At 37.1% G+C, this 20,870-nt stretch overlaps 7 protein-coding genes and 1 pseudogene across 7 annotated transcripts; 5 read left to right on the forward strand and 3 right to left on the reverse strand.

The window, feature by feature from the left end:
• The first annotated feature begins 73 nt into the window (after nt 1-73).
• On the forward strand, nt 74-2,099 carry MSBP (membrane steroid binding protein). The gene is made up of 3 exons (XM_081982486.1): nt 74-540; nt 603-755; nt 1,396-2,099. The coding sequence occupies exons 1-3, from the start codon at nt 228-230 to the stop codon at nt 1,497-1,499; spliced, it is 570 nt and encodes a 189-aa protein (XP_081838612.1). The 5' UTR covers nt 74-227; the 3' UTR covers nt 1,500-2,099.
• Nucleotides 2,100-2,244: 145 nt separating this feature from the next.
• Nucleotides 2,245-7,881, forward strand: LOC145730938 (uncharacterized). The gene is made up of 9 exons (XM_081982476.1): nt 2,245-2,521; nt 3,717-3,875; nt 5,455-5,676; nt 5,729-5,933; nt 5,992-6,205; nt 6,253-6,502; nt 6,547-6,742; nt 6,794-7,522; nt 7,577-7,881. The coding sequence occupies exons 1-9, from the start codon at nt 2,483-2,485 to the stop codon at nt 7,762-7,764; spliced, it is 2,202 nt and encodes a 733-aa protein (XP_081838602.1). The 5' UTR covers nt 2,245-2,482; the 3' UTR covers nt 7,765-7,881.
• Nucleotides 3,877-5,457, reverse strand: LOC145730942 (NADH-ubiquinone oxidoreductase 49 kDa subunit-like). The gene is made up of 4 exons (XM_081982480.1): nt 4,989-5,457; nt 4,739-4,935; nt 4,334-4,679; nt 3,877-4,267 (listed from the first exon to the last, which is right to left on the reverse strand). Exons 1-4 carry the CDS (start codon nt 5,418-5,420, stop codon nt 3,905-3,907), a joined length of 1,338 nt encoding a protein of 445 aa, XP_081838606.1. The 5' UTR covers nt 5,421-5,457; the 3' UTR covers nt 3,877-3,904.
• A 1,032-nt stretch (nt 7,882-8,913) lies between the features above and the next one.
• On the reverse strand, nt 8,914-10,062 carry LOC145730950 (myc-binding protein-like). The gene is made up of 4 exons (XM_081982487.1): nt 9,866-10,062; nt 9,679-9,800; nt 9,447-9,586; nt 8,914-9,391 (listed from the first exon to the last, which is right to left on the reverse strand). Exons 1-4 carry the CDS (start codon nt 9,890-9,892, stop codon nt 9,252-9,254), a joined length of 429 nt encoding a protein of 142 aa, XP_081838613.1. The 5' UTR covers nt 9,893-10,062; the 3' UTR covers nt 8,914-9,251.
• Nucleotides 10,063-10,214: 152 nt separating this feature from the next.
• On the forward strand, nt 10,215-13,008 carry LOC145730945 (uncharacterized). Its single transcript, XM_081982482.1, has 4 exons — nt 10,215-10,411; nt 11,816-12,438; nt 12,492-12,728; nt 12,788-13,008. Exons 1-4 carry the CDS (start codon nt 10,331-10,333, stop codon nt 12,999-13,001), a joined length of 1,155 nt encoding a protein of 384 aa, XP_081838608.1. The 5' UTR covers nt 10,215-10,330; the 3' UTR covers nt 13,002-13,008.
• Nucleotides 10,486-11,792, forward strand: LOC145730946 (mitochondrial import inner membrane translocase subunit TIM50-C pseudogene; annotated as a pseudogene).
• A 116-nt stretch (nt 13,009-13,124) lies between the features above and the next one.
• LOC145730937 (endoplasmic reticulum metallopeptidase 1-like) lies at nt 13,125-17,903 on the reverse strand. Its single transcript, XM_081982475.1, has 13 exons — nt 17,743-17,903; nt 17,488-17,687; nt 16,240-16,579; nt 16,017-16,185; nt 15,757-15,965; nt 15,397-15,696; nt 15,121-15,338; nt 14,892-15,069; nt 14,651-14,835; nt 14,447-14,599; nt 13,865-14,070; nt 13,690-13,805; nt 13,125-13,633 (listed from the first exon to the last, which is right to left on the reverse strand). Exons 2-13 carry the CDS (start codon nt 17,662-17,664, stop codon nt 13,290-13,292), a joined length of 2,595 nt encoding a protein of 864 aa, XP_081838601.1. The 5' UTR covers nt 17,665-17,687; nt 17,743-17,903; the 3' UTR covers nt 13,125-13,289.
• Nucleotides 17,904-18,044: 141 nt separating this feature from the next.
• On the forward strand, nt 18,045-20,808 carry Drep1 (DNA fragmentation factor-related protein 1). The gene is made up of 3 exons (XM_081982485.1): nt 18,045-18,206; nt 18,741-19,419; nt 19,630-20,808. Exon 2 carries the CDS (start codon nt 18,778-18,780, stop codon nt 19,351-19,353), a length of 576 nt encoding a protein of 191 aa, XP_081838611.1. The 5' UTR covers nt 18,045-18,206; nt 18,741-18,777; the 3' UTR covers nt 19,354-19,419; nt 19,630-20,808.
• The last annotated feature ends 62 nt before the right edge of the window (nt 20,809-20,870 follow it).

Here is a 20,870-nt window from a genome sequence, read left to right on the forward strand (position 1 = left end):
GGTATACGTATATATGGTATATGAGCTTTATAAGTGGTACACCTTTCAACTGTCCCATCTGACATTTGACATACTTGAGTCAACAATTTGCATCATCGTTTATCGTCATCATGACAATTTTAATGTAATTGCATATTATTATTTAGAAAAAATACGATTCACCCAGTTTATACCGAGTGTCGAGCATTGAGTACATTACTGTAAAGCACGGTAAGCCGGAAAAAAAAATGGCCGAAACCACCGAAAAAGTCGTCGAATCTTCCGGCATTATGAGCACAATAGCGTCGGAAATCTTCCAGAGCCCCATCAATCTCGCCCTCCTAGGTCTGATCGGATTCCTGATTTATCGCATTATCAAAAGTAGACAGGATGATCATCCACGCGAGCCTGAAGAAAAGCCTTTACCCAAATTGAAGAAGCAGGACTTTACTGTGGCTGAACTGAAAAAGTTCGATGGGACCCAGGAGGATGGTCGGGTGTTGATGGCGGTAAACGGGAGGGTGTATGACGTTACTAAAGGAAAACGATTCTATGGCCCTGGTAAATAAAGCTAAATCAACCCAGTACAGTCATTGAATAACCAATTTTTTGACTCTTTAAAGGAGGACCTTATGCAGCTTTTGCCGGCCGTGATGCTTCCAGAGGTTTGGCCACTTTCAACGTTACCGCCGGTGATGGAGATCAGTACGATGATTTGAGTGATCTTAGTACCATGGAAATGGAGTCTGTCAAAGAGTGGGAGACTCAGTTTAAAGGTAAGTTTTCTTCTATTTGTTATTCATTAGGTTTTATAAGACCAAAGGTCAAGTTACAATGCATTACAATTAAGTTGAGCTTCATTGTTGATTATACCAAAAAACTATGTTATGTGGATTGTAATCTGATCTTTTTATGTGACCATAAAATGTAGAGGCTACCATACAGTAAACAAGAACATGTTTAGTCATTATACAGCAACATTTTTAGAGAGAGAATAGTCATTTGATAACCTATACACGCGCCAAATTATGAAATTATTAGCTGCTTGAGATAAGCCTATCTATCACCTTTTGGTCATGCAGATTGACTGTTTTTAGATAAGTATCACTTAAAGCTCCCAAGTATTTTGATTGCATATTGTCAATGGATGTATACTAAATACTGCACTTAATCAGCTATTTTTAGGATTTTTATAAGAAAGTAATATTAATTCACTCTTTAAGATGTCTCTTTTGTGTATGTTTGCCATTCTGCTTAATGATTAATAGATGGAGTCACTGTAGCTCATGTCTACATAGTTGCCAAGTCTCCACTCCACTCTACTCCAAAATTAACAGAACTCCTCTTTTGTATTGTTATCATGATTTTACTACCTACTTTAAAACTTGTCTACAACTGCAAAAACACTTCTTGCAGAAAAATACGAATTCGTGGGTCGATTACTAAAACCCGGGGAACAGCCCACCAACTATTCAGACGAGGAGGATGATTCAAACGTGGAAAAATCCAAGGAAGACTAAAACAAATATTTTTCTCCTATTTATTCCACTTAAGGCTGATTGAAGCAGACGATTATGCGCGGTTTTGATGACGTCGTTACTGTTAATCTTGTTTTTTGTTTGTTTTAAAATGGTTTATAGTTCCCGGGGGCATTGGACAGGTTCGGCAACGCCGCGCATAATCATAACTTAATTCTAATGTGTGTATGTGTAACCCATACAGTTCTTATTAATATATGTAGAGAAATATCCTATAATTTTTGTAATGTTGCCTTGTTGTACATTTTATCGAGTGTGTATAAAGTTTACTCTTTATAGCTGACTAACCCGCACCGTTTACATTTTATTGTATAATTCTAAGTGTGGCAAAACGGAGTTGTGGAGGACCTAATGTTGCAGTACATTCCAGAACCAAAATTGTTTGCATTTCTCTGCAACATTCATTATAGGAAATTCCAAAGTCAAAGAACCCCTGAGAGTGTCAAATTTTTTCTTGAAAGCACTATTAATTACTGCTCTTACAATTTTTTTTAATTGTTTTTTTACTTATATTGTACGCTTTAGTTGCGATAAGCGATTTTAATGTTATAGGCTAAGGTAAAAGTATATAATATTTAATTACTTGCTTTTCTTTTTGTCAGTGAATTGCAACCACTCCCAAGTCGTTTTCCTTATTTCCTTAACTACCGCAAAGCCCGTTTTCCGCTTCTTAAAAAAAAACGCACAAAAGGGGGGCACAAAGTCGCGGTTGTGGTCTGTTGTGTACCCAAGCTAGTCAGTTTGCTAGGTCACCTCTTGCAAGAGCGACATTGGTGAAAGTTTTCTTTACAATTCGCCGGCGATCGCCTTGAAAATCCCTCATTTACCTATCTAAACACATTTTTTGCGATGAATTGCTAAGTATTCAGAAGTGTGTGTTTCACCTTGAAAGTTGAACGCCTATTGTCATGACGGACAACCGAAGAACGGCCTTGTAGTGACCACTTTAGGGAAAATACTTCTTGATGGCAAAAGAAAGTGTCTGTGGCGAAAGTAAAATTATGGTAAGTTTTTATTTATAATAATGATTTATGTTGTTGTTACTTTCATATTATAATAATCACTCTGGATGTATTTATAACATTTGATTTGGCACAAGGCTACGGACCTTATAATCGCTATTAAAACGGCGTAATAAATTAAATGACCCAACACTTTATCATAGTAAATGTTATTTAATTGCTCACTTTACCAATGACCATTAAAATTTCGTAAATTTCTGGGTATATTTAGGCAAAGGACATGTAAACATTAACATAGTTTCTCTATTAATTTTCTATTTTTAACTCGTCCATGTATGTAATAATAGATCCTAGTTTGTCAAGTGAAAATATTGGGTAATTTTCACAAATTAGACAAGAAAGTGACTATGATGAAGAATTGTCCGGACTTTAATGTTATATCAGATGAGGCATAGTGTAAATTTTGTGAAACACGTAAAATTGTGAAATTATTGATTAGTGTTGCAATAACTATCTACGATTTTGGCACTTGGATTATTGTAGCAAGAATTAAAAAAGAACCATCTTTAATATTCAGTTTGCTTGACAAAATTTAATTTTTGAATAACGCATTAAATAAAACCTAATGAAAGATCTTTCAAACACATTCCCCTTTAGTGAACGGATCACCAGTCTGTAAAATTGAAAGTAGAGCACCAATGCATTTTTTATCAAATTCGGAACCTGAAATGTTATTTCCTTTAAGAGTGTGGTAGAAAGAAATATGTAGCCAAACGTTTTATTACGCATCAATTACATAAACTATTTCAGTGTTACGACCTTGGTTAACTATCGACCAGTCATCCTAAACTCTATAATAACATTCATTGATCGCTTTATAATAGGAGCACGTTTAATCGCCTTGTTAAGTGCATCAAACATCTTTTCCCTTCGCTTATTAGCTATTTAAGAGAACCGTTAATGTTTGCCGCTACCGGTACCATCCGCAACTGGTCTATGTATGTAAACCAGGTTATTTTTTTACGATGAGCCGTCTATTAACTCTTCAACGGTGGTTAATTAGTACCTTGCAAGTACTGCTAGTTTATATTTAATACAAAATAACATTAGTTTGTGCAGTTACGAAACTCTGGAATAAAAACGCGCTGATGATTGCGTCATGCACATAATAATGTTGCAAATTAATTCAAAAATTATCGTTCATTTTGCTTAGATAACCTAATTGCTGATCTTTCAGGTATCTATTTTATTACTGGTTATGGTGGGCGCGGTTGCGGGACTACCGCAACAGCTGCGATTACCGGAATTTCAAAACTTCTCTCCCCCAGAAGAGGTAAACGCCGCCTTCCAAGCTGATACCCACAAAGTTCAAAGGTCAATTAGTAATCATGCTGGTGTAAGTCATTACAAGTTAATTTAATATTATTACCTATCTACATCACCAAAAACCACGTCAATACTAGCCAAAACAGCGACAACGTCAGCTAAGAAAAGATTGCGCGACATGTAATCCATACCGGCTAAATGGACAAAACTAGGACCTCGTATTTTACACCGATAAGGTTTACTACTCCCGTCCGACACTAAGTACACTCCAAACTCGCCCTTGGGGTGTTCGATGGCAGTGTAAGTTGCACCCGGAGGCACGTTAAATCCCCTGGAGAAGAGCTTGAAGTGGCAAATCAAATTCTCCATGCCCGACTTCATTTCTTGTCGTGTAGGAGGCGAAATTTTGTTGTCGTCTACTTTAACTTCTCCCGGAGGCATTTTGTTTAGTAGTTGAATAACCTGCATCAATAAAATTAATACTTAGGTTGAAGTGAACTATTGAAATTTGATTTGAAAAAAACCAACCATTCTAATCGACTGTCTAGCCTCCTCCAAACGTATTTTGTATCGATCATAAATATCACCGGTTGTGCCTACTGGAACATCAAATTCCAACTCATTGTACACTTCATAAGGCATGGCTTTCCGGATATCCCATTTAACCCCCGAACCTCTAAGCATCGGTCCTGAAAACCCACGATTCAAGGCTTCATGTGCATCTACAATCCCCACATTTTTGGTCCTGGCTACGAACAACCTGTTATTGGTTACAACGTCCTCGACTTCATCGAGTCGCTCCGGAAGTTTGGACACCAACTCGTAGATATCATCCATTAGTCCTAAGGGCATATCCTGGTGCACTCCTCCAACCCTATCACCACCAAAAGCTTTGATTCAGTTCAAGTAAAAATGAGAACTTTATCCTGATACCTGAAGTAGCTACAGTGCATCCGACTGCCACACACCCTTTCGCAAATTTCGTAAATCTTTTCCCGTTCTTCAAACAACCAAAACAGTGGAGTGATGGCACCAACGTCTAAAGTTAAAAACGCAGTGGCTCCCAAGTGGTTTAACAATCTTGTCAGCTCAGAAAACAGCGTCCTAATATACTTAGCCCTTCGTGGCACCTAAAAATCGCTCCTAGTCAACCACTTCAAACTCACTTAAAGTTAAAAACAACCTCAATGTTCAAGAGTTTCTCAGTGGCCAAGCAATAAGCGTGTTCGTTGCACAGTGTGGAAATGTAGTCCAATCTATCAAAATAAGGCAAAGCTTGCATGTAGGTCTTGTACTCGATTAACTTCTCAGTGCCGCGATGTAAAAGACCTATGTGGGGGTCCACTCTTTTTACCGTTTCACCGTCTAAGTACATAATCATGCGTAGACAACCGTGGGCAGCAGGATGAGCCGGCCCAAAGTTGATTCTCACGTTAGACACTTTTACAACAGGATAAGGTACTTTCTCCTCCGGGTTGTAAGGCTGCTGCTTCAACTTTGAAGTGAAATCATCCGGATACATAACCGGCCCTTTGAATTGCTGGAACCATTCTCGGTCTGGATACCATCTATGGGCGTGTCTTTTTAACATCATTTGGTGCACCAATCTTGACATTGCACTGACGTTCAGCGTGTGACATTTGTTGTAGGTGGACAACACTGAGGACACTATACGAGAGGTAGAGAGATTGATCAAGGGTAATCCGGAACTTCCCCGGTTAACTAGGGGGGAGATATTGGATATCTTGGAAAATATTACTAAGCATGACCAGAACAATTTGCTGAAAAGCTTTGGGAAGGAGTCATCCAGTCGGGATCCTAAAGCTTTGATGGTGGTTAAAGCCTATACTCCCTTGGGGTCCGATGGAGAGGTAATAGAACAACAATTTCAAAATTTGTAAATTCACACCTTGCATAATATAGAGTAATATGGAAGCTTTTTACACTAAACCACCCATAACAAGCATAGTAGAGGAAGATGAACCTCAACAATCAATTACCGATAAACCTCAAGAGGTGGAACGAAAAACTACAACGGAAAACGCGCCTTACTTCAGGCGGAAAACCACAAAATCTCCGGAAGTTAAGAAACCTTCAAATCCACAAATTAAGCGGAAACCTTATAGAGGTGTTGTATCCCCAAAGATGTGCTTTATTTAAAAACTATTACTTCAACTAACAAATAGGTACCATACAATTCAGACCTACTGCAAGTGACGAAACCAACACCATTACAAGCACAAGTAGAAGAGAGAGAACAACTACAGAGAAACCCATCTCAACTACAACTCAGACGATCTACTCAAGCACTAGAAGGGAGATTACCAAAAGGAGGAGAAGACCCATTGTGACATCATCCACCACCACCACTAGCATGCCTGTAACCACATATCGACCAAGGTACTCTCTACAGGTTGCGGTAAAAAAAACTTTATGAACAATTTCAGGCGTCGACAAACCCCACCAAAAGAAATTGAGTATCAAAATCACAAATACCCCACAAGACGACCCTTATACTCCTCTGAAGGTATTAAAGTTATTACGCCACCCATCATGACCACCAATCCAGTTCAAGTCAATTCGGATCTAGAGGATTTACTTCCTCTAGAAATGGTGAACGGTCAACGTTTTGTTCCTCTTCCTTCTGGAGTTTTCAGTCAGCAAAACGTGCTAGAGCAGTCATCTATAGATTTGGAAGTGAGTTAATAATTTAACAATTTTTGGTGTTACACAAGTTTTAGATTCCAGATGATTTAAAGCAAGTGGCTGAGGATATAAACCTAGCAGCGGTCCAGCAACAAGCCTCAAAACGTACAACTCAAAGAGTAAGGTTTACACCTTTATCAACCACAACTACCACTACTACCGAGAGCCCAAATGCTTTTGCTGTAGCTGACAGTTTGTCCCCTGAAATGCAAGAATTACTAAAGAACTTTGGTAAGTCATCCACTTTGGTAAAGCAAGTAAACTGATGGTAAACCACAAAAGGTCTTCTTCCCGACCCAAACGAAATTTCCACCAAAACTGATTTGTCCCAGTTTAACCCAGAAAAGGCTGAAATCGACCCAAAATCTTATGTTGGATTCAAACCGTTACCCCAAGACAACGAAAGCAGAAAAGAAATGGCAGATTTGCTATCACAGTACGGTCTTCTGGACAACACTCCCAGAAGCAGCAAATCATTGAAAAACACCCAAAAACAAATCTCCCTAGATATGGTTCCAGACCATCTAAAACCGGTACTACTAGATATGGGTTTAACCGATCAAAATACTAGAACTGGTAGAAAAGTTCGTCAGCAGCCTATAATGAAAACTTTAGACAAAGACATAGAAGCTGAATCCACGTCCCAGCACGTTTTTAGCCCCGAAGTGAAGACGGTCAGTGAGGAAAACATGAAGAAGTTGCAACGTCTGCTGGAGATTATGAAGAAACTGGAGAAATTGAATGGGACAGTGACTGAAGAGAGTGTCGACGAAAAAGACCGCACAGAATTGAAAGAGCTAATATTGAGCTTAAAGCAGTCACAAGTCAATGACGATATAGTCACTCTAAATAAACAAAACGCTCCAAATCCTGTGGAGTTTGAGTTGGGATCCAATAGGAATGAAGTGAAAAGAGAGGAAGAAGAGGAAGAAGAATTTGTTACAGTCACTGCTGTTAGTTTACCTGATGACACTGTCACTCCTTCAATGAAAGACTTGGAAGAATCTTTTGGTAATTATAGTGTAACACATTAATTTAAACAGTTGTAATATTGAAAAGTTTCAGGGGGTAACAGTGATACGGTTACAGAAGCCCTACCAGAACCGACAACTCCGAGGCGGAGCGGGTTTTATTATCTCTTAGATTGGAACACATTTTTTGAGATTGATGACCAAAAAGGTAAAAGGGTGAATTTGAGGTTCCAACCTAAAGTTGGGGATCCCAAAAGGTTTTTGAGCGTGAACATACCTTAATTTTCTGTATTCCTAATATTTTATTTATTTAGTTTAGGTTAAGAGAACTTGCTCAAACTTAAGTGAATTTGTACACAATTTTTATTACCAAATATATTAATGATTTGTCTATTAAAATGTTTTTGTTTGAACAGGTAATTCCTGCACTAAAAATTTTACTCATACAGTTAACAACAAATTAATGCCTCAAAAAAATATTCAATTGATATATTGAAAAGGTCCATACAAAATATTAAGCAATAAAAACAGTCAAATTAACTTTATCATTATACAAAGGATAACCTAAAACCTTGAGCAGCACAGCAGGTTAGCATTAACCATCCTATTTAGGACATTTGTCAAAATTACACAAGATGACACAATAATAAATAAAACTATAAATTAGACAGCATACTATTTGTTCTCTGCATTATTCTCTGTGGCCTTTTCAGGCCCACCTGATTCATAGCTGGCTTTATTTTTCAACAAATAATCTGCCAGGGCATTGATAGGTTCTGCGGGTCTCTCTTTGGCCAAGTAAGAGAGACCACTCATTAAAATGGGTACCACAGTTTGGTCTAGGTATTGCCGTGTTGGGAGGCTGCTCAGGTCCGCTCGGGTTTTTTTAATTGGGTTTTCTTGGTTCTCCATTTCTAGAGGCACAAAAGTAGACAACAAATCGATAGTGGCGGGTGCTGGTTTAATTTACAAAATTTTCAGATAGTTGGGCCAATATGTAACAAAATATAAGAACAAAAAAAAAACATTAAGGTTAACTTACCAATTACAAGTTATTCTCAAACTTGGGCGTATCCACAAATTTACACTTCGATAACTGTATTTCCAAGGCTTATCAACTGCAACAACTTAAAAAAACCCGATTTTTTCCAAAAAAAAAGCAAACAAGTTCAAAATGTCAACAGTAATCAAATCGTATTTGAGGTTATAATATACACCAGGGTTAATATTTTAGGTTAAGAAAAAAACACCGTCGATGTCATCTGACACTTTTAAATATCTCTCTATTTCTTTTGGATGCTTTTAATATTTCCATAAGTCTGAAGGAGAAAGCAAAATCATCAATTAATGATCACGTGATAGATAGAAAGTTTCTGCTGTTAAAAATAATCACTAATCACATGACAAAATTGTTCCACATCAAATCAAAACTTTATTAATTACTTTTATATAATTTGATTTATTAACTTCTGATTTTAGGGAATGTTTAGCCATCTAATGGCTCCACATTTAATTGAAAACATACACTTACACATAAAAATGCCATCATAATAAAGGATAATATAGCTGTTACTTTACATAACAATTAGGCAGAAAATTCTCAGATTAACAACCCACAAAGCGTCAAACAAAAAGTACAAATTTCTATCTAAACCTTCAAGAAGAACAACAAAAATAAATTCTAAACCTGGAAAATTTTCTGCAAAACCAGATTGCTGAGAAACATCCCCAGTATAAAACAAGGGTTTATTAATATTTAATAAAGACCATTATTGTTCTGGCTGTTCAGCAGCCTCAGGTGCAGCCTCTTGTGGAGCTGTTTCTGGTGGAGTGGCCTCAGGATTTTCCTCAGTTTTCACAGGCTGTTCCTCAGCTGCAGCCTCAGTTGCAGGTTGTGATATACTCCCCTCTGTTTATTTTCAGTGGTTCAACACTTGAATTTCAATTTAAGTGCTTAAACTTACCTGTTGCATCTCCAGTCTGTGCTGCCCCTTGCAGTTGGGCTTCCAATTCCTTAACTTTATCCTCAGTTTCAGTTATTTTTTGTTGCAACTGTTTGTAAGTTTCCTGGCCAGCAAAGATTGCCAGTTTATCACGAATATATCTAATCTCAAATGTTAAGGAATTAACGACGATACATGATTTGCACTTTAAATATACTAAGCCAGAATTAAATTATTGATCAAACAAGGATACTCTAAGGCGTCTTCTGGCTTTTCTGTCTCCTCATAGAGGTTCACCAGCACTCGAGTCAAAGCATCCATAACTCCATTCTTTTCCAAATACTTACGGAATTCTTCCCGTTTGCCTTCGGATGGCTATCAAAAATAAAATGAGTTCCAAACATGTAATTATGAATTCAATGTTAAAACTCCATAAGTACCTTATAAGATGGATTAGCAGCACTCATAATGTTGTATGTTGTGACCAATTGGACTGACAGACACAATTCAAGTACCTTGACTTTTACGTTGACAATTTTAGTAATAACCCACCTGTCGTGAAATTTACGATAAAAAACCCAAAAAACAGCCAAAAATGTAAAATAACCTGAATTTGTGTTTATGAATTTTAATGACGTTTTTTGTTTTTAAAGGGTTACTGGCACTTTTCTTCTTTAACAAAAATGTTTACAAATGTCACGTGATATAGAAAACATTTATTAACTTGATGACACGTGATAACTTTAGCAGCTAACTAAACTGCCTGTTAGAGAACAGAACATAACCTTAAATTTAAAATTTACATGTTTTGAATTTTTTTCTTTCTTTATTCATATATTTTTACTTGACTGTATTAATAATAAATTAAATATTTAATAAAACAGAATAAACAATTTTTTAACAAAATGTCTTTGTTTAATGTAAGCGGGTTTCGCTATTGGGATACTACAGACGTTGGAGAAGCTTTATGTGAAAACTTCAAAAGGGTGAGTTCCTTAGATTTCATGTTATTTTTTAAAAAAATCATTACTATTTGTTGAGAGAGTTTATTTCATTTAAGGTTATTATTAATACCTGTCAACTTGTCACAAATACAATTTTGCACAACTTTTCTCAATCAAACAGTTGTCATCCCACCATAAAATTCAATGTTTCACTAACTCCCAAAACTGTATCAACTTCTTAACATATTTTGATCAAAATGAATAACCTACTAGCCAGAAGAACATCTTGGATTGTATTGGGGAAGATCCAGTTGAGGTCCACCAGTCATTTTCTTAAAACCCTTTGCATTTTGCCATCTCAGACAAGAAGTCACTACATAAAAACTACAAACACCAACAAATCCGCCCCGGTGATCACCAATGTGGAGAAGCAATTCCAAGAAAAAGAATTTAATTTCCAATCCTCATCAGACCCTATTCTAGATGACAAAGCATCAGCAATCAGAAGTATGAAGTACACTTTTGCATTTTTGGGACTAACATTTGGTACTGTCACTTTGTACACTCTCCTAGTGTATGGGAAACCCCCAGTCAATGAAAATGGTGTAGTTATAAAAGATGATTTTTCCCACTTACCATTATGGAAGCAATACATTTTGAGGGCACAAAAGCAAGTACTACAGTTTGCTGTGCTAATTCAAGAACCCTCAAGAGAGAAACTGTTACCAGACCCACTAACCTACCCATATTACCAGCCTCCCTACACACTGATCTTGGAATTCACTGATGTGTTGGCACATCCTGAATGGACTTATCAAACAGGGTGGCGGTTTAAAAAACGTCCAGGCGTCGACCATTTTCTTGAAAGCTTGTCTGGACTGTATGAAATCGTAGTTTTCACTGCTGAACCTGGATTGACCATATTTCCAGTAATTGAGGCTTTAGATCAGAAAGGTTTAATTTCCTACAAACTAGTCCGCGACTCCACTCATTTTGTTGACGGTCATCACGTCAAAAACCTAGAACGACTCAACAGAGACTTGAAGAAAGTTATTGTAATTGATTGGAACTCGCAATCAGTCAAGTTCCAACCAGATAATCACTTTGCTGTGGAACGGTGGAGAGGGCAGGACGACGATAACACTTTAATCGAATTGGCGGAGTTTCTCAAAGCTATCGCCAGGATGGAAATTGAGGACGTGCGCGAAGTATTAAAGTTCTATAAACAGTTTGATGAACCCCTGGAGAAGTTTAAAGAAAAGCAAGTTGAGTATATGGAAGCACAAAAAAAGGTGTTGGATAAACCTGTGACACATCCCAAAGAATCTGTAAAAAGACTTTTCAGTTTGTTGCTGTGAATTATGTTACTATAACTTAAAAATTTCTTAATTATGTATTAATAATTTAAACTGTACATTTCAAATTGGTGTTTTAATTGTTTTACAGGAAAGTAAAAGTAGTAGGAGGAAGAAAAAAGTGCGCAGTAGAGGCAGTAGCAATTCTAAAAAAGCAACTAAAAGTGTTGAACAGGTGGTTAAATCATGTAAAAGTAAAGTAAAACGGTTATCTAAATCACTAAAACCCGACTCAGATGACCAAGTTCCTTTAAATAGTTCTGTAAAATCCACTAATAATGATAGAGAAACAAAACAAAAATTAAAAGTGACAAATAAAAAACAGAAAAAGAAACAGTCAAATACTGCAGTATCAGAGTCTGATCAAGGCACAATTCATTCTGCTGAAACTGCCACAATGTCCAACACTGTAAAAAAACGAAAAAAACAATTGCAAAAACTCAAACAAATGTTAGAAGAAAAACCCAATCAGATAGTAAAGAAGAAAGAAAGTGAACGCAATTTAACTTTAAGACAGAAAATGATGAAAAAACTGAAGGCTGCAAGGTTTCGGTACTTGAACGAGCAGATTTACACTACAACCGGCAAAGAGACGGAGAAAATATTTAGGCAGGATCCCGAGTCTTTTAAAGCGTATCACGAAGGTTACAAGCTGCAGGTGAAACAATGGCCCCTCAATCCATTGGATAAAATTGTAGCCTCAATATCTAAAATGCAAGTACTAACAAAATAATTTAATTTTATTATTCAAATTTGATTTACTGTAGGGATAAAAACTTAGTGATCGCTGATTTCGGGTGCGGTGAAGCCAAACTGGCTAGTTCAGTACCGCAAACGGCGCACTCGTTTGATTTAGTGGCAGCAAACGATTCAGTAGTCGCTTGCGATATGGCTCACGTCCCTTTGGAGAATGCTTCGGTAAACATTGTCGTTTTTTGTTTGTCTCTTATGGGCACAAACTTAAAAGACTACCTCATAGAAGCCAATCGGGTACTTAAAAATGGGTGAGTAGAGTGTTTTCAAAATTCCGAGCTGATTGATGTTATTTTCGATGGTATTTCAGGGGATTAGTTAAAATCGCCGAGGTGGAAAGTCGATTCGAAGACGTAAATAGCTTTATTAAAGCCTGTGAGTGTTACGGATTTAAGAACACCTGGAAGGACATGTCGTATAATTTGTTTTACTTTATGGACTTTAAAAAAGTTGGTAATGTAGTTGCTGTTAGAAAGAAGTTGCCTGCAATTACTTTACAACCTTGCTTATATAAAAAACGTTAATTTCAAAGTTTGTTTATGTTTAGTCTGTATTTCTTAACTTAAGATTCCCATAGATTTCCCCTCACTGGTGCAGAATACTTACTGTGTGGCACTGCTTGACTATGTTCATAAATAATTCACTAATAAATAGAACAACTTTATTTCCGTTGAAAAGTCTTAAAAAACAATTTATAAATTCAATCAATATCAAAGAATTACTATTCGAATCAAACAATGACTATTCTATAAACAATAACGCTTCTGTCAATTTGAGTATTGCATCAAAAAAATATCTCACCCATCACCAGATTAAATCTGATAGACGTAATTGGTTCCAAGCCAAGCGACTACGTCAGTCCAGTCAGGCATTTTGTCCAACAATTGTAGAAATTGCGGTGTTTTCTGCATTTTATCGGGGTGCACGTACCGCCTCACCACTGTTAAGTTGACTGTCGGACCTTGCCATTGTCCAGGAACCGACACGTTGAACGAAAAAGAAAATTGAGAATTGCCTTTTCCCATTTGGTAGTATAGAAAGTACATGGAACGGCCGTGGAACGTGACTGTGGACGGTTGTACTTTACCCACTAAACTGATATCCTCCACGTTGACTTTAACCTGGGGGACTAGATAAACAGTCATTCTGTCCGGACCTGTGATATAGGTAGTTTAACTATTATTTTTTATTGGGGTAATTAGAAGACAAAACCTGTAACAGTAATATTGTAGCGGACTAAATTACTGGAAATGTTTTCAGCCACAAAATTCATTTCAACTGGCTCAGGTAGCTCAGGCTGTTCTGCTGGCACCCAACTACTGTACTCACTATCAATAACAAATAATTGAAAACAACCTAAAACTTGAAGTTTAAGCTTAAGTCTTACGCAATTTCCACCATTCTGTGATGGGACAAAGGCATTCCACATCCAGCGTATTTGGCACAATCCTCGTGCACCGATGTGGCTTTAGCCAAATCGGGAACGAAATTTTTCAGAATTCTGGGCGAGTTCCGGTCTAAATTTAGGAAGAAAAATCCAGCATCTGTTTTGGTTAGATCGCCAGTTTCGTTAAAAAATTTCCTCGAAGTATGCTGAAAACGTTTACAATTTAGGTTTGTGTTTTTGAAGTACAAGTGGGACTAGAAATTGACATACAGGGTGGTCTTGCAGGAATTAGACATGGTGATTCACGCTGATGGTATATTAGAAGTATCTAGAGAACGACTCAATATTAGTAAATATTGACCACTCTGTAGGTTTTTTTCATTTTCTATCTCTGGGCTTTTCAACCATGTAGTATTGTCTAACTGAGGAGAAAAGGTCACATCAGCAAACCTTTCAGGACTTGAGAATTTAATTAAAGTTTAGACCACCGTTTTGCTGAAAAATTAACCATTTTATACTTCTAAATATACCATTACCGTGAATCACCCTGTATGTATTGGTTTGACAAAACACTAAACTTACCATTATCCACTGCCTTTGGGGTGTGGGATAATTTTCACTGGCAGAATAAGGAAAACCCAAAGGAGTAAAAATCAGTACCAGAGTGAGTATCAGAATTGAACCCAAAACAATGAAGTAATACTTGGCGTCTCTTAAACTGTTGGTCAGTGCAGTCTTGAAAGCCAAAATGCTAAACTACGACTTTTCCAATTTAAGTTTACTTACCAAAGGTGATGTCACCAAAATCGTAAAGAACGCTACAAGTAAGCCAAGTATAATATCGGGGTTTTTATTAGATCCAATAAATCCGGTGATAGGGATCAGCAGAGACAGCGTGATTAAGCTTTGATACATCAGATTCATTATGGGAATCACCATAAACAGAACGTAAACAAGCTGCCATTTTTTAACTGTGGGAAAAATCTAAACTTGTTTTCATTCAAAAGCAAAACAAAATTGTAGTAACCTGAATGGTGTATCCGAGCCGCGTGAATTACAATAAAAGCCAAAGAGGAGAACACAACCGGAATCATTAAAGCGTAAACCGCTCGTACACTTAAAGCTACTCCCAGCGCCAAAATCACAGTCAGAATCAGTCTTACTAAATGTGCTTGGATTTGGCATCGTATGTTTAAGGAAATGTTCTATAAAACCAATTTTAGAACTAAGTTCACTTAATGTGACGCGACACTCACTTCATGGTTGGTTAAAAATAGTAAAGACCCTGACAGTCCTATGGTTGGTACTGAGTACAGTCCAAACAGCAACCAAGAGTTAGTAAACCACGACATTGTTCTACCCACCAAGTCCAGAATTACAGATAATATATAAACAAATAATATGGCTAAAGTCCAACTACCGAGTATGGCCCCAGTGGCTATGGGCAGAAATTTCAATGCTGGCTTGGAAAACGCTACAATTTTTTGGAAGAAAATAATAAAAAACAATTAAAAGTGGTTCGAAATACTCACCCAGTTTGAAGCTGAATAAACTATAAGTAAAGACAGTCAAAGACAAAATCACAGCAAGGACATTAACAATAGAGCCAACAAAGTCAGTGTAGTAAATCATAAACCACCCAAAAACGTCATAGTACACTGCTCTTCCTTCAGATGGCACTGCCTCAGCTACTTCTGGGGCATTGGCCAAAGTTCGAACAAGGTACAGGGCGTTGTCGCCCACATGCTGATACGATCCTAAAGGGATATATCCAAAACCGTCGTGTTTTGTGTGGTACCTGTATCCGTTTTTAATGAAAGCCATATCCAGACCTAGTGGAAAAAGTTGCTTAGAATAACGATATTTTTTCGGTTCCTCTCAAATTTCCAGACCCACTAAATTTCCGTAATCTCTAAATATCCTATAATCCGTGTCTGACGGTAATACGCCACTTTGGAAAAACTCTTCACCAGCCACTTGGCCGTAAGGATGGGGAACACCGGAGTAATATTTGATTAGCCAAGGCGTATTCGGCCCAGATTGAAAAAGTATAATTTTACCACCAGAACCGCAAGCATCCAAATTCAAAACCACCTTGCACCTATACACAAAAATAATCAGTCAAAGTAAATCTTAAGCTCAAATCTCTCACTCTTTAGCCCATTTATGTTTAGAGACAAAACCGTGAGAAGCTTGTAAAGGTGTTTCTTCTGCACCGTTGAAAAGAAACACGATATTGTGCAAAGGACGCTCCGATCTTTTTGACAATATACGGAGAATTTCCAGCATGGCGGCCACGTTAATACCATCGTCACTGGCACCTAAACACCCGCTCGGAACTATTTATCCGTAGTAACGTAATATGTACCACTAACCTGGACTGGTGGGTACTGAATCAAAGTGGGAATTCACTAAAACACTGTATGCCGTCCCCTCTTGCCCGTTCAGCTTCACAATGACGTTCTGGACTTGGTTGTAAGAATTGATCAAACCTCTACCAGAGTTTAAAACGTAGGCCCCAGAGGTTGTTTGCAGGTCCTGTTCAATGAATTGGTTCGAATGGGATTGCAATTTAATTGTGTTTATCTGGCCAATCAGGTAACCGACTGTCTCGATTTCGTTTGCATCGCTGCCTACCACCCGTGGTCCGATTTTGGTTAGATTATGCAGGTTCCATACTGCTCTTTCCGTAATAAATGTATCGGGATTTTTAGGCTAAAAATTGTTTTAATAAATGTGTTGTGTGTTGTTTTATAGACTGTAGGGTTGATTTAATTGAAAAACGATTTTAATTAAGATTTATGGGTTCCCCCACAGCTTTTAATGCTGTACTTTTGACCATCTGAACGTAAAAAAATCTTAAAATTTAAGTTTTGCGCGTTCTTATAAGCCAACAACAAATCTGATTGTCTTGAGTGCTCCAATAAGAGCTGCAATGTTTCGATCCATGATTTCAGATCTAAAAGGGTCCTGATCTAAAAATCACATGACATCATGATTATAAATTTAGATAGAGATCACGTGACTTTTGAACCATAACGCGTTTGGATAGGAAATCACAAACCGAAAGAAAATGGCTCATTTGGGGCTCATATTATTGATTTTTTATTGCTTTTTACCAATGAAAAAAAAAATATAGCAGGAAGGAAGCATCCAAAGTGGGAGACAAAAATCGTTCAGTATGGCGGCCGTAAACTGTCAGAAAATCAGTGGGGATAATAACCAATGTGTTGCCCACTATTCACAATCCTTGAAAATGCTTGAAAACGAATGCAGCCTTGATATGTAACATCCCTTTACTTGTCAAGAATGACATTACATTACAAACCAAATGTTCCTATTTTCTGATGGGTTTTGTGTAAATAGACCACAAATTCAGTTTAAGATTCATGTTTTTAAGATAATTACATTAAAACAATGATAAAAGGAATTCTAAAACCCTTAGAAAAGTCAACTGTTTTATATTCTCTATTTTCTTCTTTTCTGATACAACTACATTAGAGACCATGACACTTGCAATTTGCAATACTGAGTATACTCATGTTGGGTGACTAATCAAGTCCAATTAACAGTCAACATTTCCAAATGGTGTTATTATTTTGACTTGACTAATCTTGACTTACCTCATCAGCAACATTTAAGGGAGCAGGTAGAATACCATCAATATTATAAACAATTCCAAACAGACCACCCAAAACTGCTACCACAGCAATTCCAAGGTAGAAAGGAACACTATGTATGCTCACTCTGGGTTCAACGTCTCCAAAACTATATTTGCCTTTTGTGCTAGGACGCGGCATTTTTGCCGGTTGTTGTTGACTAACTAATAAAAATTGCTTCATAACATTATAAAGTTTGCCGGTTATGTTTATACTTACGAATAAAACCGAGCTTTATCTGAAACCGTATGAACAATAGGTTGAACAATCATATCATTACACTTAAAACTGTTGAATACTTTTAAGTGGGTTCTTTAGTACATTTTTTTGTTTCTATTTTTGAAAATAAAATAACCAAAACAATCATCTGCTGCTACAAAACAAATGTCAAACAGACTAATCATATACTCGAGTAGAAAACAAAATTTTCTTGTTTATTCTTACATACGCAGATAAAAAAGGATAAACGATGTCACACTTGCGAAACACAAGCTTTGTGACGTTGGACTCGGGTAATGATGTTTGACAGATGACGAGATGTCTCTTCAAAAACTTCCTGCTTCCTAACCTTAAATTCTTAAAAATAATAGTGATAGTAAATTAAAAATTAATAATTTTGTATAATTTTACTCATTTTAATTTCTACACCGTACAGTACAGTCGTACAGAGAGTTAAACATAGGGTAAGCAAAATTTTAAATACTGCTTAAAGTAATTCTAAAATTCTAATAGAACTTTTTGTTGTCCAATACACTTTTTACGTATAGTAAAGTTTGCCTTGAATTGTACTTTATAAATGATGATAAATGGGACTTTAACTTGTTAGAAAAGTTTATTGCCTTAGTTCTTAGGCCTCCAAAGTCCAAACTCCAATCTATCTTGACAGTTGGTGAAGCACAAGGAATGATCTTGACCTTCGGTATTAAACTTCTGGAACTATGCTTTTTTACATCGTTTGTAATCCCAACAAAGACGGGAGATGAAAAGTTAATTCTGGAATAATTCGCGCGCCAAACAGAGAAACGAAGGGTATAAAGGGAGACTGCAAAAGTGCGCTGCAGACTTTGCGCATTTCTCGCCAATGAGGGCGGTAACCTTTCCTGCTTTCCACACGGTCTCGTCGGTAACGAAGGCCCCCGACCCACGATATCATACAACACATTCAGCGCGACTCATGAAAGTGCAAACCCATTATCATTGTTTGTTTGTCGTTTTAGGTAGCGGGATCGTGTGAACGTCGCGCCCGAATCCACCATGGAGTCGGAAAGTCCGCAAAAAACGCAAAAACCCTTCAAAATATGCAATAGTAGCCGCGAGGTCCGTAAAGGGGTGGTCGCCACAACCCTTGAAGATCTAACCTTAAAAGTGCAAGAAAAACTGGAGGAAGTGACGGACAATAAGTTCACGGTGGTGCTGGAGGCCGACGGCACGGAAATCGACGACGAAGAGTATTTCGCCACTTTGGACCCAAATACCAGCCTGATGATATTGACAGGCAATCAGAGTTGGACGCCGGCATATCCGACGTGCAATATCAGCAGAGATCAGGTGGATGATGCGAACAAGGGGGCGGACGAGCTGGCCGGTTTGGTCGGACGTTTAAAAACGAATTTGTGCCATTTGTCGCTGTTGGGCGGACCTGAACTGGAACTGCTGAGCGACATGGATCCGGAATCGTTGGCCGATCTCACCTATCCAGACAAGATTTTTCTGGATCAGCTGAAGGAGGCTTCCGGACGGTTCTTGTGCGAGAAACGTCAGGCCCAGGACGCTATGGATTTGTTAAGACTGTACCAGGAGAAGGAGGCTGCCGAGTCGGAGGCCAATTGAGTGATTTTTGGAAATTTTTATTCCCGCACTTGATGTTCTACCTTTGTACGAAAAACCTTTTGTAATGTAAGTTGTATAGTTTAGTTATTATCTACATACTAAGTTTGCAAGCATATTATTTAATATAGAGAGCTTATTTCTTTAAATAGTGTCTTGGAGAAGGGTAAAAGATCCAAATTTTTTTAAGGTCGGAAATCTTAATTTCTTGTTCATCTTTGAATAGTCAAGTCTTGTATAGTTAGTTTTTGTTGTTCATCAATCTTTAACTTTTTTCAGGTGGTTATTACCAAACACCAGAAAAACTAACCGTAAGACTGAGGAATTGCCAATAAAGTTGTAACCGACGATGCAAGGGCGTCATCAAAACTAAGAATTTGCTCAAAACGCATCAAATCTAAAAAAATTCACAAAGTGAACACCTTAGATACTTTCGACACGTATTTATGTACGAAATAACGTAATATGTACATCATTTGTATCACCACTGTATACCTATTGTAATGATTAAAGGACGGAATTGTAGAGTACAATTTGTGACCGAATCAATGAAACGTATTCGCCAACAACATATTATCTGTCAGTTTAATATTTCCTTTATACCATTTCTTGTGTCTGATATTTGATGGTAAAGTAATTAATTACCTTTAATAAAATAGTCCATTACTGGAACCCATTCATCTGTGCAGGTGGCTGCCGGAATTAATGGATGAAAGAAGGCAGAATGATGAAGTCTTCTTGGGGGAGTTTCTTAAAGCCATTTTATACGTTCAGGGGTGATTTATGATTCGGTTTCGGTTGCAAATTATCCGACATAGAGTTTAGCACTTGTATCACACACACACTCACATCATCCTCTAACCCTTTCCTAATATTGTACGTACATTTTTATGCAACCATACGTATAAACTATATTAACAGGAAAAATTGTTGTCATATTTGTAACAACGAAATTTTTTACCTAAAAAACACAAAAGCTGCCAGACAATTCAAACATGACAACAAACTGATTGTGTATTGATGGGATGAGATTATTAGTGATTATATGATTTAGGAATTGGGTTGTTTCTTGCTGTGATAATTAAGTCATTCATTCTAAACGTAAGGTTAATAAAGTGCATACAGGAATTTTGATCGATTTCACTAATAACAGTTGTCCCTTTTAGTTTGCTAGGTCTGCGGTTAGCGCCAGTGATTTTATATGCGAAAAACACTGAGGACAACCGAAAATCAAAAAATTTATAATTCTTAGTGACGTAAATCAGCACTTACCGCCCTATAGTGGCTTGTTTTTTCAATTATATACACTTAAAAAAAAAAGTATTTAACTTTTTGCATTCCTTAATTTATATACGGTTACATTATATTCATATACACACACACACGGTTTATTATATTAACTTTGATGTACTTGTAATAAACGGTTGAAGGATATTATTAAAGATAGTTGTTGTAGAATGTTTTGTTTAATTTATTCTTATAAGGTTATGTGGTGTTAAATTAATATACCTCTGCTAGGT

Source organism: Ips typographus, linkage group LG6 (genome assembly GCF_016097725.1).
Source record: "Ips typographus isolate SLU linkage group LG6, UJ_Ityp_2.0, whole genome shotgun sequence".
In the NCBI taxonomy this organism is placed as follows: domain Eukaryota; kingdom Metazoa; phylum Arthropoda; class Insecta; order Coleoptera; family Curculionidae; genus Ips; species Ips typographus.